The sequence below is a fragment of the Apium graveolens genome, chromosome 4 (genome assembly GCF_009905375.1).
Source record: "Apium graveolens cultivar Ventura chromosome 4, ASM990537v1, whole genome shotgun sequence".
Taxonomy (NCBI): Eukaryota; Viridiplantae; Streptophyta; class Magnoliopsida; order Apiales; family Apiaceae; genus Apium; species Apium graveolens.
In genome coordinates, this window is record NC_133650.1 from 204,835,521 (window position 1) to 204,855,088 (window position 19,568).

Sequence of the window (19,568 nt, forward strand, 5' to 3'; positions counted from 1 at the left end):
TCAATTTGACTGATTAAAAATGATTTATAATTGAGCTCTATATATATAATGCACGTATATTTATTAGAGAAGTCCTTACAACTGATATATATGAAGATCCTATAAAATCTCCATGAAATTCGAGTTCCTTGTTGAAATCCTATCAGTGCTTGTTGTTATTCTGACATAGTTGATCATAGCTTGCTGAAATAGATTACTGTCTTATGATAGCTTGCTGTCATGATACTTAAACAGCACTCATATCAAGCTATTATATCGTGCAAACATTCTCAAATAACAACAGGATGGTTTGCTGTGTTGTGATCATCAAAACTAAGGAGTTAGACCAAGTGCTAGAATTGAAATGGACGTTCTAGATTCTTCTTACCATCTTTATTTTTTAAAAAATAAATGCCAAAATAGTAATATTATAATTTGAATAAATATATTTCATAATATTTAGATTTTTAAAAGTAAGTCATATGTTTGAGAGAATATTATATTGGATTTTGAAATGATGCAGGTATAATCAAAATTATTTAATTTTCTATGGGAATAGAAGATGGACAATCATAGATAAAAAACAATAATTAATGTATTATACGTGCAAAAACCATCTCATAATCTTCTTCTATATTTATGTGGCTTCTCAAACAAATATTTTAAAAGTATTTTGAGGTTCTTGCGTTAAAAGAAATAAAGCTAGTATGATTAGGCTGATAAATATATTCTATTGAATATTGTATAATTTTAAAAAATAAAATACAATATAAAATATTATGATTATAATAGTTTGATATTTTGAGTACAAGCATTTAGGTAAAACATGATAATGATTTGTTAATCATGTAAATTATATAGTTATTTAAATGTTATACCGACAAACCATCTATACTATACTATTATAATTGATTGGTTTGGTGGGTGGTTAACCCCTCCTAAAATATTTGCTACCACCTTCCAAAAAAATTTTAAACAAATATAATTTATTAAAATATTTAATTTATGTATCCAACATAACTACAAACTCTATCATTTGTAGTAGTTATATCTATATTATACTACTTAAACTCACCTTCTTTACAAACTCTACTATACTACTTACATAAAATAATAATTATATCATTAATTTCATATTTACATTCAATATTTTATAATTTATTTTTTTTTATGAAAATAAGTATTTTACAAAAGTATGACAAGAAATATTAAAATTACCGGGCACCGCACGGGTTATAGGATAATTTATCGTACAAAATATATATTATTAATTAATAACATATTGTTCAATTTCAATTAATTTAATAAATTATTTAATAATCTATTATTCTATTTTATATATTTTATTAAGTGTTTTACTTTTAATAAAAAAATGTTAATAAGAATTTGGACGATTAATTGAGTACAAAATATATATTATTAATTAATAACATATTGTTCAATTTCAATTAATTTAATAAATTATTTAATAATCTATTATTCTATTTTATATATTTTCTTATGTGTTTTACTTTTAATAAAAAAAGGTTAATAAGAATTTTGACGATTAATAGAGTTTGTACTTAAATTTGATATAAAAATTAATTATTTTAATACATTATAATTTATTTTCTTTTTATGAAAATTAGTATTTTACAAAAGTATGACAAGAAATATTAAAATTACCGGGCACCGCACGGGTTATAGGATAATTTATCGTACAAAATATATATTATTAATTAATAACATATTGTTCAATTTCAATTAATTTAATAAATTATAAAATAATCTATTATTCTATTTTATATATTTTATTAAGTGTTTTACTTTTAATAAAAAAAGGTTAATAAGAATTTGGGCGATTAATAGAGTTTGTAGTTAAATTTGATATAAAAATTAATTATTTTAATAAATTATATGTGTCTATATTATTTTGAAAAGTGCTAACAAAATTTTAGAATAGTGTTAACGAAGATCAAATAAATCAATTATACCATATTTTCCTTGAAAAATGTCAAAATTAATCCGGACAGCGCACGGATTATTAAATAATTTATTAATTTTTTATAAAAATAAGATTATACTAATAATAGGAAAAAAATATTAAAATTAATCAGTGCATCGCACGGGTTACAGGCTTGTATAACATTAAAGAAGAATTTAATTATCAAATTATTAGTAACTTTATTTTCTGTGAGATACGAAATAAGGTCATATATATATGTTTACTATAATATTTTTGTCCAAATTAGAAAAAAAAAGGATTGAAATTTAAGTATCTAATTATAATCAATACATAAAAAAATAAGGGTGCTAAGTCCATTATTACGGTTTAAATAATTATCTTTAGTTTGGTTTCGTATGAGGGATGCCCTCAGTGTCGAGGAACACGTAATAAAATAAAAATTAACTTTCTTTACTAATATTAACTTGCACTTGAATAATTAAACAAAAAAACCTTTTGCATTAATTTTTGTTGATTTGTAACAAAAGGACGTTAAGTTTTTTTAGCTATGCGTTTAGGCTTTAAGACCCGTAAGTCCATTTGTACAATTAGACACAATTAAAACATAAATAAGACCGAACCATTTGAACCGGACACATCAAATAACAAAGTTTAGAAACAGTTATATATTAATACTATTTACACATGAAGATGAAAAGGAAAGCAGATCAAATTGCTCAAGAAGTATGATCAAAGAAAAAAAAATCGAAGGAAGGAATTGAAAGATGGAGAAGGGATCAGACCAAAAAGAAACAAAAAAAATAATGAATCGATGAGTTAATTTCTAGAGTTCATATACCCATTTTGAATTCATGGCCTTTTCAATTTATGGGTATTATGATTAATTGATTTCAATTGTTTAGGTATAATGTAAGACCTTATTGTTAATGTGCTTTTGTACATGTGTCGATGTACTCATACCTATCATCTCACCTATCATCTCAGTTCTTAATCCCATAATCTTACTCAACCTCTTTAATACTTAGTTATATATATATAATGTATATGTATAATATGTATCTTTATGAATATTAGTAGTCCCCGATCCCCATCAATGTATATTGTTACTCGAATTATGACAAATTAGGAAGCCATCTCGATGTTTTTTAACATGTCATAGAGCCCCATTTAAATATGTTGACAACGATCATGTAAATGCTAAGTTAGTCGACTGCAAGCTTTTTGAGTTCAATTACCCAACTACAAAGGTGTGAGTTTAATTATGTTTTAGCCTATTAACCTAGAAATAAAGTAGTTTAGAGTAAAGGTGGGATTATATAATATATATAGATAAATAGGTCGGGTTTTTAATAAATATGTTTGTATTGGATTTTAATAAGCTCACTTCACGAATGTTGTTTAGCCCAAACTACCGACCAACGATTTATCTTGAATGCGGCTTTAATATAGTACTACCTAACAACTTATGTGATGCACGAGTTTATATTATTGTGATATAAATAATGCAATGATTCTAATATGATTTTACTGTGAATAATAATATTATTTAATTAGATATTAATATATCTAAATTGGATAAAAATATATACTTTATAAAGGACTAAAAAAATATTATATTTCCGGATTAGAATTTAAGCTATCACTTTGTATTGGATTTTTAGAAAAATATGATTTTATTAGATTTTAGTAAGCCCATTTTATCAAATCCATTGATTTTGAGTAGTTGATCCCATTGTAATGACCAACGATTTATCTTGAGTTCGGCTTTATAGTAGTATAGAATATCGAACAACGCATGCGATGCATGAGCTTATTTTAATATTATAGTTGTAATGTTATGAATCTAATACGAATATATTGTGCATAATAATAATTGAAAATTAATAAATCTAAATTGCATATAGATATATATTATTTATAGAATTAACAAATTATTATGATTACAAATTGTAAACTTATAATATCTCACTTTGTATTAGTTTTAAGAGGATTGTTTATAATAGATCTTAATAAGCTATCATGTTTATACCATGTAAGCTCATGTTTTTATTATATTTTAATAAGCTCATTTTAATACGTGTATTAGTACCAAATTTTTCGGTTGAGGCCATAATTCTCATGAACGATTTATCTTGAGTTTGGTTTTAATATAGTAGTATAGATAACATGTGCGATGCACATACTTATTTTAATATGGATGTTATAATATTATATATGACTTTATTATGATTTTATTGTGCATAAAAATATTATTTTAGTTCGATATTAATAATCCTAATTTGGATATATATATAACCTTTCTAAGGATTAACGAATTATTATCATTTTGAATTGTAAATTTATACTATGTCACTTTGTATTGGTTTTAACAGGATTGTTTGCATTAGATGTAAGCCCATCATACCCAAGTCTGTTGATACTATGTAAGCTCATGTTTGTAGTAGAATTTAGTAAGCACATTTTACTAAGTCCATTGGTCCCAAGTTTTCACGTTGAGCATATAATACCGACCTACAATTTATGTTGAGTTCGTTTTAATATAATAGTATGAAAATAGCAACATCAAGTTATCTTTAATGACCTACACTCCTTTCCTAGAAAATTGGTTCTCTCAATTAAAAATAGAAGACATTATCCATCCATATGAACATACACATGAATTGCTAGTGGATGGTACCATGGAGCTTAAATATGCTGAGGTATGATCTTTTTAACAGCTGCATAGAATTTTATACATAACCTGTGTCCATGTATCATGGTTCGACACTTTGAGGAGTAAAGATAAAAGAAACCAAGTACCTTTTTAAGTCCCTGCTAATTCACTTTTCCACATTATGTCCTTGTCGGAAATGCTTTTTGTTACACTTAAAATTCTTTATAAATTTCTTAATATGTTATCTACATTTTTCTGAAATGTACTTGTATATGTAAACAAGAATGCTTGAACTATCTAACACATCGTGGCCCTGGCTATCAGCCAAAAGTAATTAGGAGTCTATAAGGAGGCTTATGTAATCATCAAAAAAGTAATTAGGTAATGGGAAAGGATTTTTCTTGGTGAATTGTGAATTGTGCATGTGATTATATGTATGCAGTATACACACATGACACAACAAAAGGAACCAAAGAAAAAAATATATTCGTACATGTTTCACGCGAATATTTTAATAGATTAATTAGTCACTAGCTAATTACTATATTGAAACAGGCATAAAAAACCTACTCTTCCATATATTTCTCTGACATTAATTTTTTTCGTTCATGTACTAGCCATTTGTGACCTGATCAGTTTTTTGTGATCTGCTCAATCCTCTAACTTTAGATCAAGCACGTCATTAAGCATGTCAGGTATATCTTGCAAATTTTCATCAGAGTTGGTCTGTACATTAATGATAACAATCAGATATTCATTAACATTCATTATAGGTTAGAAATTTACCATGTGATCATACAGTTTTAAAGAATTACATGAAGTCTCATATGAGCATTCTTTATAATGTTTATTGGAATTATCTGATTAATTATCAGTATAAGCTATATATGCCCTGCTTATTATGAACTTCTTCAGTTACTTCATACTTTTGAGCTAACCATTGGCCAGGAGTGCCATGATACTATCAAGGCAAATTTATTAATAATCAATAAGCAGTTATGCAGTAAGATCTTAGATAAGGTTCCTCTTAAATCTTAATAGTGCAACTTTATGAGAAGTTAATATTTTGCTTCCAGGACTATATGCTCACCTCTGCCTTTGCTAGAGACGAGGTCTCCGTTGGAGTGGTTCATAAGAAAAGTGCACGACAGAATTGTATTGAGCATACTAAGGTGAGTTGTGGTGAAATTGGCAAATAAATCAAGGTCAGAACTTTTCATAATTGAAATCCATATAACAACATGCACTCTCGCTTTCTTGTAAAATGGATTTACTTATTTGTAACTATAAGCTCTCTTAGCAGGCAAAGATTTATGTTGCAAATTTATTAACCAATCTAAGTTAGAATAACATTATTATAAGCCCTCACTTCTCTAAGTAAAGAGTATTGATCTCATATCTTTATTTTAAGTAAGTTAGAGAAGTCATGCTAAAGAGCTTGCAAAGCTTGACTTGTTTTTAGTTTGTAGATAAGACATGAACGATATAAGCCACAATTTTCACTGATGCAAAGCATTATGCAATGATGTTGGTCTAGAGCATATATAAGTTCTAATGCAATAATGTTGCTCATTTTAATTAAAAATTTCTCAATGAGAAATATGATTTAGGTTGATTTACAATAGATCCGACAATTTCGTACAATTGACATGATAATTTTGTGTCTGTGTTCACCTTTTTGGTATACGAACACGAAAATACACGTATAAATGTAAATTCAGTGTAGGTTTTGGGTTTACTTTTGGGTACATGACATGAAACAAAAATACACGAATAGTTAAATAATTAAATAAATATTTCAAAATTTTATAAATACATATTGGGTATAGAAGTTTTAATAAAACAAAATAGAAAATAGTTTCAAATTTGAGTTCAACAAAATTTGACTACACTTGACTCATTATAACTTAATGACTTGAGACTCAACTAGTAAAACTTTAACCCAAAAGTTTGGTAATTAAATATTTTTATTTACATATATTTTATTGAAAGTTACATGAACCACAACACAAAAAGTACACTAACACGAGACGCCACAACACGAATCCATGGGTCGTGTTTGGGTTGCAGAATGTGGTGCAACTTAAGTACTTATTACTCCTATTTTACCGAGTGCTTAAATTTCCTCATACTGTATCCTTTTGTACATCATTTGGTTGAAAGTGTCTCTTCTGTTTATAACATGTTGCATAAAAGAGCAGCTAGTATTTCAGAGTTTCCAAGATTTACAAATGGATCTTCTTATAAATAGGCACTCCATTGAGTATAAAGAAATAGATGATTCCATAGTGGCTCATGGTTGGCGGAGTTGATGCTTTCATAAAAGTACATCAAAGCTGGCCATTACATGGTTCTCCACTAAAGCTAGTATCCCTCAAGAAATCTAGTCCACATTCGAGGGAAATTTCTTTGCGCTTTCTTTGCAAAGTTGAGGTGAGTTACGTATGCTATTAAGTTCCTTATTTATTGCATTAACAGCATTCATATTTATAAATGTATGAATCAATATAATTATTAGTAATTTTTGTGTTAAGTAGTGAAATGATGTCAAAATGTGGTAGAAATGTATGAATGTATTTTCTCTATATGTTGTCGGAACACACAAAATTATCCTTGGGAATTGCAATATCCTAATTTTACGAAGGCAGGTATCCTTTGTTAAAAGTAATCTAATTTGTAATTCTTATAAATTATCTGGTAGAGTATAGAAGATTCTAGTCAGAAGTAATGCAAGCACAGATTCAAGTAATCAGTATAAGCAATAAAAAGTTTCCTGATCTTATTCATGAACCATATTAATGATGTAAATTAATAGTCTTCTTAAGTCTTGCTATATAAACTTGAGATATATCAGTTGTATTAAAGTGAACAAGTGATAATATATAAATTAAAGCATTATGCCTTCTTTATCAATACTGATTCCAACAAATTTGGTATCAGAGCCAAAACATTAATCCAGACCCCAAAATTATTAAAATTCATAAAGCCTTCATTATATACAATGGCAGCTTCTAATGAAGCATTATTCAACAATGCACAAATCAATATTCCAATTTTCAATGATGAAAGCTATGATTTCTGGAGCATCCTGATGAAAACATTGTTCATCTCTCATGATTTATGGGATTTAGTAGAAGATGGCTACGAAGCTGGTGTTACGCAGGAAGAGATAGCATCCTGGTCAGCGGCTAGGCACGATGAATTCAAAAATAAAAAGAAAAAAGATGCAAGAGCTTTGCACTATATTCAATAAGGAGTTAGAAAAGCAATATTTCCCCGTATTATGGGAGCAAAACCATCAAAAGAATCATGGGATCTTTTGCGAAATCAGTTTTCAAGGTTACGAAGCACTAATTTCAGTAAAATTCTAAGTATTCTGGAATTCTTCTCTAAGGTGTCAACAATCATTAATCAGATTCGAAGTTATGGAGATACCTTGGATGATAAAAAAAGTTGTCCATAAAATTTTAAGAAGCCTGCCAGCAAAATTTGAGCATGTGGTTGCAGCAATTGAAATTTCTAAGGACTTGTCTAAATTAACGGCGGATGAACTCATGCGTGCTCTTGAAGCTAACGAGGAAAGAATTCGTAGATTCTCAAATCAGCCCCTGGAACAAGCTTTTCAAGCAAAAATCAATATAAGAAACAAAAATGATGTTGCACATCAGGAGAACGAGACACGAAGAAACTACAACAGGAACAAAAATTATAGAAAAGGTAATCAGAATTTACGAGGAAGAGGAGGAAGAAGAAATTTTAATGAAAGAAGCAACTTCAACAATTCCATATGTATCATTTGCTAGCGATCAAATCATGAGTCGAAAAATTGCAAATTCCGATGCAAAAGGTGCAAAGTTTCTAACCATTCTCAGAGAGACTGCTGGTTCCAAAACAGAACTCAAGGAAATGCAAATTTTTAAGAGGAGAGTAAAGAGCCACAAGTGACATTTTCATATATGAATGACTAGCTAGTACAACAAAAGGAGTGGTATATTGATAGCGCTTGTAGCAATCACATGACGGGCAAAAAGGAGCTTTTTTCAGAACTTGATAAAAGATATAAATCTAAAGTAAAGATCGGAGATGGGAAAATGTTGAAAATTGAAGGCAAAGGGATCATTACTTTTTATTCTAAAGAAGGTAAGTCTTTAAACATTACTAATGTTCATTATGTTCCTGAATTAACTCAAAATCTATTGAGTATTGGACAGTTGATGCAAAGAGGTTTTTCCATAAATATTGATGAAGATCATTGTGTTACTTTTGATAAGAAAAAGAAATTCACAGTGGCAAGAGTTAGAATTATTCCAAACAAAACTTTTCATTTAACAATTCCACTGGAAGGTGACCTTGCTTTAAAAAATGTGAAGAACGATAATTCTTTTTTCATGGCATCTAAGGAACGGGCATCTTAACTTTAATGGACTGAAGTTATTAAAAGTGAAAAATATGGTCATAGGTCTGCCTTCCATCTCAAAAAACAGTGAAGTTTGTGAAGGTTGTATATATGGGAATATGCACAGATTGCCTTTTCCCAAAACTGCTCGGAGAGCAAGGGCTCCGCTGGAACTAGTTCACTCAGATATATGCGAATTAAGGACTCCATCCATCAATGGCAGCAAATACTTTCTCCTATTCGTGGATGACTACACAAGAATGATGTGGGTATATTTCTTGAAGCAAATATCTCAGTAAAACGGCGTCGCAGAATGGAAGAATCGAACAATTATGGAAATGGCCAGAAGCATGTTTAAAGAAAAAGGATTGTCAAATATTTTCTGGGCAGAAGCTGTTAATACAGCTATCTACCTTCTGAATATCTCTCCAACAAAGGCAGTGTTTAATAAATCACCTTACGAAGCTTGGCATAGGCAGAAACCAGAAGATGGAACAGTCCAAAAGCACAAAGTAAGATTATATCACTGCAAGAAATTTTGCATTTACCTACCAATATTTTTTCTACCAATATATATTGGTAGGTAAAAGTAAATATTTCTATTAATAAATAACTGTAAATGTTAATGGTAGGTAAAGTTTTGTTTTTCGAAAATAAATAATAAATTGATTAAATTTTTATAGAACACAATGTGCCGCTCAAATTTCCCACGCCAAAATATTAAACATTTTATTAATAAAAGCACTTATGTTTGATGACCTGTCATATCGACGTATCTTTCACGCTTTTGTACTTGTTCATAAACATAAGCTAGCTTGGCTAATCAAACTAATCTGTCATTTATCTTATTATTGCTATTGTATCATTTAATAAAACTAATATTATCAAAATTGGTTAATGAGAACTAATAGATTGAGTTATTGATTTAAAATTAATAGAGATTTCGAGAAAAAATGGGATGTATTTTAAATTTTTAATTATATTTAATTCAATACATTTATTTTCTTTGTTTTGTAAGTATATATAAATAATTATAGTTATTTAAATTTAGTTAAAATTATATTTTATATCTAATAACTTTTTTGCAATATACAAAATAATAAATATTTATAAAATTTATCTCATTTCAAAAATTAGAGTGATCAAATATTTTACAATGAATTAATAGGAATTTTGAGAACATGAATAAAACACATACACACACGTTGTCCTGTACCACATGAGTTTTCCTTTCCAGTTTATCCACTTCATCATTAACAGTAAACTTGTGAAACTACCTCCCCATATTTTATCAGTTTTTCTCAAAGCTTATGATAAATTGGACCGCTAAAATATATTTTTACAACATTGGTTTTATTGTTTTTATTAAAAAGCATTTACAAAATTTAAGAAAATTGGTAAGCCTATTTTTTATTAGAATATAAATATTCACTACAACAAATCTGGCCATTTCACTACAACAAATCTCGCCATTTACGACGGTTTTTTTGAACTGAAATCGTCGTAATTGAGCCATTTACGACGGAAAAAAATCATCGTTTTTGGTCGAGCAGTAAGTTCGTTTTTTCGTCAAAAGATAAAATTGCGTCGCAAGTCACGAAGTAGGGGCCCACATACTCAATAAAATAATAAATTAACTTACGACGGAATTTATCGTCGTAAAATACGAAAATACGACGAACAATAACGTCGTAAGTTACGTACTTACGACGGAAGAATGCGTCGGATATTACTTTACGGGACCCACTTTTAATAAGATAAAACATAATTTACGACGGAAAAAAGCGTCGTAAGTTAGAAATTTCCGACAGAAAAATTGTCGTATTTTAGAAGGTGGGGCCTACAAGCTTGAAAATGAAAATTCAAAAAAAAAATTAAATATGAAAATATATACATTACGACGAAATGTTTGAACGGAATGTTTGAAGAACAACCGTCGTAAGTTTGTTTTTCCAGAATAACCAAATACTAATTTTTCGGTATCCAACCATTTTCGGCTTCCAATTTAAATTCTAAACCTAAACCTGCCAAAATTTTATACAATCGCAAACTCAACATAAACTCTAAAACTGCCAAAAGACAATCAACATTTATTAAAACAAAATACACAATTATCATTGTATTAAGTTTTATCAATAATTCTAAATCAAACACATTACATAATTACATTCTTTACGTCTAACTTAGAAGTAACTTATATTATGAATGCCATGCTCTTAAATTAGGCGCCCAGGGATATTATCCCTGTTGTCTTAATTCAAATCTAGTTGATGAACTTGTCATGCAATCGAAACCTGAAATCAGTGGCAATTGACGTGTGCACCGAAAGAACACACACTTAGAACACGAGAAATAATAAACGACAATATTCTATTGCTAGACACAAATCTAACACAGTAGTGACAAAAATATGTCATTTTTATCTTCTGTAAACTGCAGTTTATACAAATATAGAAAAAAACATAAAGTTAAGTTAAAAAAAATAATAAATCTTGTATCATGACTAAATAAGTATGGAAATCATGTTCATGTATGAGAACCATTTATAATTGGGTCAATCTATCAAATACTGCAATATGCAGAGAATTAAAAACCACACAAACACAGAAACATATCTTTGGACCCTAAATGCTTACTACTGTAAAATTAAACCTTGAACTATTTAACTATATATTTCTGTCAAACTAGCCTGTTACCTGACTATTTGGAAATTAAATACACATTTCGAAAGCACTTCAGTTCTCACCAAGTTGGTACAAGCAGGGTACCATTATTGTAAATATTTGATTTAGAGCAAGTGAACTTATAATAAATCATTGACATGCGGTGTACAAAGAGAATATACTAATTGACTCAACTACTTCACTAAAAAAGCAGAACATATATTTAGCACAGGAAACTTCATACATAAACAAATTTAGGAAAATACCTGAAGAGCCAATATTTTATCTAAATTTGAAGAATCCACACCATGCAACTGGGAAATTTGACTGTTTGACTTGCAATGAGATGCAAGAATCTCCAAAACAGCTTTAATTTTTGAAGAAATATAGTCACTCTGCAAAATTGACGACTTTTCAGGTTGAGATTAACTAGAAGGTTTATCAACTTGGTTATTAGATAGATACCTTCTTAGGGTAGCTTTGGAGAACACAAGATCAGGAGCAAGTTGCTAACATGTTCGCACATTGTGACAATTGCATCTTTAGGTGGATGAACTCTGTCTAATCTGGCTTATTTTAGTAACATCGTTATTTATGACATCTTGGTCATTATGTATTGAAAAATGTAAGATCATTTTCTTTTACATGTACACTCAATATATATTGAACACAACACATGGGGCAATATTATATACATATATTAACTAAAGATACTACAACTAGAATAGATAATACAAGTTAATGATCACAATCAATTATAAAATAATAAGTTCCTATAACAAAATAAAAACTATCTACTTAGTAAAAAAGAAAAAAAACAACTTACAGGAAACTAAACATTCCAGGGATATTGAGATTAAATTACCATTTCTTGTTATCAAGAACTGTTCATCAACAGGCAAGTATGACTTCCTCTTGCTTGGTTCACCAGATTTCCTGCCAATCAATAGAACAAGTTTTTTTAAGAACTTTCCACCTAAACCAAGCAAAACGAACAGATAAAAAGCAATACATTTTTACCATATCCTTCACTACAACCCTATTAATCAATAGATGTACGGACTATACAGTCACATATACTGCTATAGCATATGCAATAGAGACACTGTCATTATCCCATCAAAATTCAATCCGCAATATCAATAACTAACAAGTCTGACTAAGAAAATCCGATCTGGAACTATACAGTTAATTGATTAGAAGAACAAAGTTTTTTTATGTAGCCATTCTTACATTGCTAATATATCGAATGTCATCAATTTATTTGGATCTAATTCATTCTGGTTCACTTAATTATATAACAAATTAATTGTCTACTGGTTCAGTGTCAGTGTTTTTGGGGTTTCTGCCAACTCAATGCAGTGTTCTTATGGTTAAAGGGGAAATAGTGTACCAACTATTCTACTTACGATGAAAAAGCGTTTGTATTCAGGAGGAGGCCTTCAGGTACAATCTTCCCAAAATAAACTGATCTATAGTTGGTTTGATTGTGATATGATTTTGAACGGTGTATAACATGTGATCTGCTCGAAGGCAGAAAAAAATTTCCGGATTAATGCAGAGAATACAGAAGAAGAAAGTGTTAGAAACCATCTCAACAGAGGTGTAGTAGCGCGTGGTATTGATGTACATTGTCTGGCAGGCTTAATTAAAGTATTCAGCACATTATGTTAATATCCAGTTGGCCATGATATTAGTCTCTAGTTCAGTATCGAAATATTACACATATTGTTTCTAATGTTAGGCATCCGTCCTTGACCTGATTCGTCTAAACTGTCATCAGCCAGTGAATACAGCACTTGTGTGAGATAGGCAGACTAGATGCTAGTAAGTGTTGAGTTTGATTCATGGAAAAGAACTCTTGATTTAATGCTCAGTATGTCGCTAAGTTGTGAGCCTATTTTAATTATTGAGGTAGGATCCACGTAGAGAATCAATTTATAAGCGGCATAGTGCTCAGTGCATACATTCTGTTCAAGACAAACTCAATAATTCTAATGTGAAAGTATATTATCTATACTGCATATCTATGTTGTTGCGATTTAGCCATAATAAGGAAATGGTATACTGTATATATATTGTCACCTGGTTGACTACGAAAGTAACCATTTTGGTCTAGTTCGGTCTCTGTGAGTGTGTAATATGGCAGGGGAAATGGTAAATCTTTCAAGAGATCACCAGAGGATAGATCAAAACAGAATCACAGGTTCCTGCATCGAAGATAGTTTACTATTTTACTTCTTTTAACCCAGAAAGCACTACAAGTCTACAACTTTATAGCTGATATATACCTTGATCAGATTTCTGATTCTGAACAGGTTTGCTTATAGGCTCCGCTATATCCCTTTTTATTTTCACCTTGCATGTAAGAAGAGCATCTATAGTCTGTATTCCATCTGCTACACAGCTATCAACAAACAAAAAACCAAAAGCATAAACTTTCAAGAAATGCAATGCATGAATCCAATATTATGCTAGAAAAGATAAACGTCACCAACCTTAGAGCTGACACTGCTCTTGGAACGCCACAGTACTCTTTGAAACTGTGGAGTACCTTAGATTGTGACAAGTAAAGACCTGCGTCAAGGCCAGGTACATAAAGCATAACAACTTTGCGAATCAGGGGTTTGTTCTGCATATCGGAAGACAACTCAGCATTACACACACCAAAAATATTGAATATGATATGCAAGTGCCAATCTGGAAAAAAAAATCCTTCTTAAACAAAGAAATGGTAATATTGAACTATATTAGCTGATTTGTTATTTATTGATATTTTCCCACAAGACTGTTCTTCACAATTCAAATTATTTTGTATTCTCTAAGCAACACAAACAAAAACAAATAAATACAAATCTACCAGATAAATCACTACAAGAAAATCAGTAGCTAATTACAGTACAATTTACAAAATCCACGCAAATATATATACAAAGAGAGGGAAAGAGAGGGGGAAGGAGAGAGGGAGAGAGATATATATGAGCATAGAGAGAGGGGAGAGAGATATGCATACCAGGAAGAGAGAGAGAGAGAGAGAGAGAGAGAGAGAGAGAGAAAGAGAGAGAGAGACACCCCTTCCTGAATCCAAAAATAAGCCCCAAAGCCCTAGTTTTGAAGACGGACTAAAACCCCAAATTGAAGTCGAATTTAAACCCTAAACGAAACCATAACTAAAGCCCGAGTGAATGAAGCATACGAATCAACCAAATGAGGCTAGAAATAAAGTAAACATTTATGTATGTATAGATTTTGCATAACCAGGAGAGGAGGGAGGGAGAAAGAGAGGGGCAGAGTGAAGGGGAGAGAGAGAAGCAAGAAAGAGAAAATGAAAATAAATTCAGATCTAAGCAATTAGATTATTACACTGTCCTGTTTCTCAAAAGGCGGGGTGTTTTATTTTGGCAAAATCAGAAATAAAGGTCCATTTGCCCCTTTAATTTTCACTTATGTTTCAATAAATTTTTTATCAAAATTTAAGTAGATTAAATATTGATAATTATTTTAAATATAAATAAATATATTTGGCTTTAATTTGGCTTGTCATTTTAACAGTCAAACTCGAGTTTGACTAGTACAACTAACTACTGTTTACTTCTGAATTTGTGTTTCGATTATTTTAAAAATATTTCTCAACAATCCAACCGTATGGATGTCAATAGATATATATATTAGTGATATAACCAAAATTTCATATCAAAATAATTTTATTTGATATGACATTTTAACAATCAAACATGATTTTGACTAATACATCTAATTAGTGTTTACTTTTGAATTTGTGTTACGATTATTTTAAAAATATTTTTCAATGATCCAACCATATGGATGTCAATATATATATATATATATATATATATATATATATTAGTGATATAACCAAAATTTCATATCAAAATAATTTTATTTGGTTTGACCTCTTAACAGTCAAGTATCAGTTTGACTAGTACAGCTAACTAGTGTTAAATCTTGAATTAAGGTTTCGATTATTTTAAAAATATTTTTCAACGATCCAACCGTATGGATGTCAATAGATAAATATATTAGTGATATAACCAAAATTGCATATCAAAATAATTTTATTTGGTTTGACATTTTAACAGTCAAGTCTCAGTTCGACTAGTACAACTAACTAGTGTTGAATCCTCAATTAGTGTTACGATTATTTTAAAAATATTTTTCAATAATCCAACTGAATGGATGTCAATAGATAAATATATTAGTGATATAACCAAAATTTTATATCAAAATAATTTTATTTGGTTTGCCATTTTAACAGTCAAGCATCAGTTCGACTAGTACATCTAACTAGTGTTGAATCCTGAATTATTGTTACGATTATTTTAAAAATGTTTTTCACTAATCCAACCGTATGGATGTCAATAGATATATATATTAGTGATGTACCCAAAATTTCATATCAAAATAATTTTATTTGGTTTGACATTTTAACAGTCAAGCATCAGTTTGACTAGTACAACTAACTAGTGTTGAATCCTGAATTAGTGTTACGATTATTTTAAAAATATTTTTCAATAATCCAACCGTATGGATGTCAATAGATAAATATATTAGTGATATAACCAAAATTTTATATCAAAATAATTTTATTTGGTTTGCCATTTTAACAGTCAAGCATCAGTTCGACTAGTATAACTAACTAGTGTTGAATCCTGAATTAGTGTTACGATTATTTTAAAAATATTTTTCAATAATCCAACCGTATGGATGTCAATACATATATATATTAGTGATGTACCCAAAATTTCATATCAAAATAATTTTATTTGGTTTGACATTTTAACAGTCAAGCATCAGTTTGACTATTACAACTAACTAGTGTTGAATCCTGAATTAGTGTTACGATTATTTTAAAAATATTTTTCAATAATCCAACCGTATGGATGTCAATAGATAAATATATTAGTGATATAACCAAAATTTTATATCAAAATAATTTTATTTGGTTTTCCATTTTAACAGTCAAGCATCAGTTCGACTAGTACAGCTAACTAGTGTTGAATCCTGAATTAGTGTTACGATTATTTTAAAAATATTTTTCAATAATCCAACCGTATGGATGTCAATAGATATATATATATATTAGTGATGTACCCAAAATTTTATATTAAAATAATTTTATTTGGTTTGACATTTTAACAGTCAAGCATCAGTTTGACTAGTACAGCTAACTAGTGTTGAATCTTGAATTAGTGTTTCGATTATTTTAAAAATATTTTTCAACGATCCAACCATATGGATGTCAATAGATATATATATTAGTGATATAACCAAAATTTCATATCAAAATAATTTTATTTGGTTTGACAATTTAACAGTCAAGCATGAGTTTGACTAATACAACTAACTAGTGTTGAATCTTGAATTAGTGTTTCGATTATTTTAAAAATATTTTTCAACGATCCAACCATATGGATGTCAATAGATATATATATTAGTGATATAACCAAAATATTATATCAAAATAATTTTATTTGGTTTGCCATTTTAACAGTCAAACGTCAGTTTGACTAGAACAACTAACTAGTGTTTAATCCTAAATTGGTGTTTCGATTATTTTACTAATATTTTTCAACGATCCAACCGTATGGATGTAAATAGATATATTAGTGATATAACCAAAATTTCATATCAAAATAAATTTAGTTGGTTTGTCATTTTAATAGTCAAGTATTAGTTCGATTAGTACAATTAACTAGTGTTTAGTTCTGAATTTGTGTTTCGATTATTTTCAAAATATTTATCATATATCCAACCGTATGGATGAAAATATATATATATATATATATATATTAGTGATATAATCAATATTTCATATTAAATTATTTTATCAAAATATTTATTTTTTTCTGAAATTCTTGAAATGTCACCCAAACAAATAAATGTTGGCATTAACATGGTTAGATCATGAAATAATATTTTTTAAAAATTGAAATTATCAAAAATCATATGCTAATTTACGACGGAATCTGTCATAAATTATTATCTGCAAAAAAATTGAGAAAAGTCAAATTTACCGCCAAAATTTTGGGGAAAAAGTTAAATTTCCCTCTTTGATAACTTACGATGAATTTTAATTTCCGTCGTAAATTGGATGTTCCAATATTTTCCGTCACAAATATTTTGTCGTAAATTGAGATGAAATATTTTTTTATTTAATTTCAAGTTAAAATTTTAATAAAATTATTTAACTTACGACGAAATGTTCACATCGTCGCAACTTCAAATGATTTTTATTTTCCCACCAAAATTTTTGGGAAAAATTTTAATTTTCCTCTTTGATAACTTACGACGAAGTTTAATTTCCGTCGTAAATTTGACGATCCGATTTTTTCCGTCGCAAATATTTCGTCGTAAATTTAGATAAAATATTTTTTTATTCAATTTCAATTTAAAATTTTAATAAAAATAATTAACTTACGACGAAATATTTAAATCGTCGCAATTTCAAATAATTTTTATTTTTGTTTAATCGTGTCGTGCATAATTTTATTAATAAAATACTAAACTTACGACGGTTTTGGACTTCATCGTAAATAATTACGACGCTTTACTTTTTTCCGTCGTAAATTGGGCGCGCATTTTTTTCCGTCGTAAGTTGGCCGTCGTAATTGGGCTATTTTGTTGTAGTGTTTACGAAGGTTTTTTTGAACTGAAATCGTCGTAATTGAGCCATTTACGACGGAAAAAAATCATCATTTTTGTTCGAGTATTAACTTCGTTTTTTCGTCACAAGATAAAATTGCGTCGCAAGTTAGGAAGTAGGGGCCCACATACTCAATAAAATAATAAATCAACTTACGACGGAATTTATCGTCGTAAAATACCAAAATACGACGAACAATAACGTCGTAAGTTACGTACTTACGACGGAAGAATGCGTCGTAAGTTAGAAATTTCCGACAGAAAAAAATGTCGTATTTTAGAAGATGGGGCCTACATGCTGGGAAAATGAAAATTCAAAAAAATATATTTTTAAATATGAAAATGGATACATTACGACGGAATATATGAAGAAAAACCGTCGTAAGTTTGTTTTTCCAGAATAACCAAAAACTAATTTTTCAGTATCCAGCCATTTTCGACTTCCAATTTAAATTCTAAACCTGCCAAAATCTTATGCAATCACAAACTCAAAACAAACTCTAAACATTGCAATTAAGTCACAATACATAATTTACATTAGTTATACCGTAAATTCGTACTTATTCACAATCAAAAATATAAAGCAAACTAAAATTCAGTTTACAAACACCCACAAACCAAATTCAGTTTACAAGCAAAACTTGGTTATCTTACAAATCAGGTTTCCTGATTAACACATTAGATATAACTAATTAAAATAAACCTACTGTAGTTAATGGAGGGAGTAACGATCAGCATCTCCAACTTCGTCTTCCTCGTTGTTGCTTCGGAAGTCATTGACATTCCATGACGCCTTGTCAATTCTACTATTAACAGGATATCAATAACTCATAGAGGTAATCATCGATTGCAAGAAGAGCAGGAGGAATGTACCCGTTTAAATATTAATTTGCGATACTTTCCTGATCGAGAGCAAACTGAACAGTCACAGTGGATGGGCTTATCTTTTTTTGAGGTAGCACAACATAATTTCAATATTGTATATGGCACTAACGGTATTGCAAGTATTGTAAAAATAATAATTGGGAACAATTCACTAATTTCTTCCGAGGTAGCCATAGTAAACCGTTGTTTGTATACGCTTACTGCCTTGTTATACCTGAAATGAATGTAAACGGATAATCAGCTGGATCGATAATAATGTTCAAGTATACCACTTCTTGAAATTATAAATTAAAGTTCAGGTTTAAGAAATTATAGTAGTACCTTGTACCGTGAAAGGCTCTTGGTATTTAATGTCTAAACCGAGAGAAAGATGAGGTTTATTAA

The 19,568-nt window shown here is 29.3% G+C and overlaps 1 protein-coding gene across 1 annotated transcript; it reads right to left on the bottom strand.

Moving 5' to 3' along the window:
• Positions 1 to 13,516: 13,516 nt before the first annotated feature.
• Positions 13,517 to 14,581, bottom strand: LOC141717014 (small RNA degrading nuclease 5-like). The gene is made up of 3 exons (XM_074519141.1): positions 14,135 to 14,581; positions 13,928 to 14,043; positions 13,517 to 13,846 (listed from the first exon to the last, which is right to left on the bottom strand). Exons 1-3 carry the CDS (start codon positions 14,272 to 14,274, stop codon positions 13,803 to 13,805), a joined length of 300 nt encoding a protein of 99 aa, XP_074375242.1. The 5' UTR covers positions 14,275 to 14,581; the 3' UTR covers positions 13,517 to 13,802.
• Positions 14,582 to 19,568: the final 4,987 nt, after the last annotated feature.

Coding starts and splice junctions, on each gene's coding strand:
- LOC141717014 (XM_074519141.1), bottom strand. CDS start 14,274: ATGCAGAACAAACCCCTGATTCGCAAAGTTGTTATGCTTTATGTACCT. Junction 14,044..14,134: donor AGAGCAGTGTCAGCTCTAAG/GTTGGTGACGTT, acceptor GTTTGTTGATAG/CTGTGTAGCAGATGGAATAC. Junction 13,847..13,927: donor GAATCAGAAATCTGATCAAG/GTATATATCAGC, acceptor TCTTCGATGCAG/GAACCTGTGATTCTGTTTTG.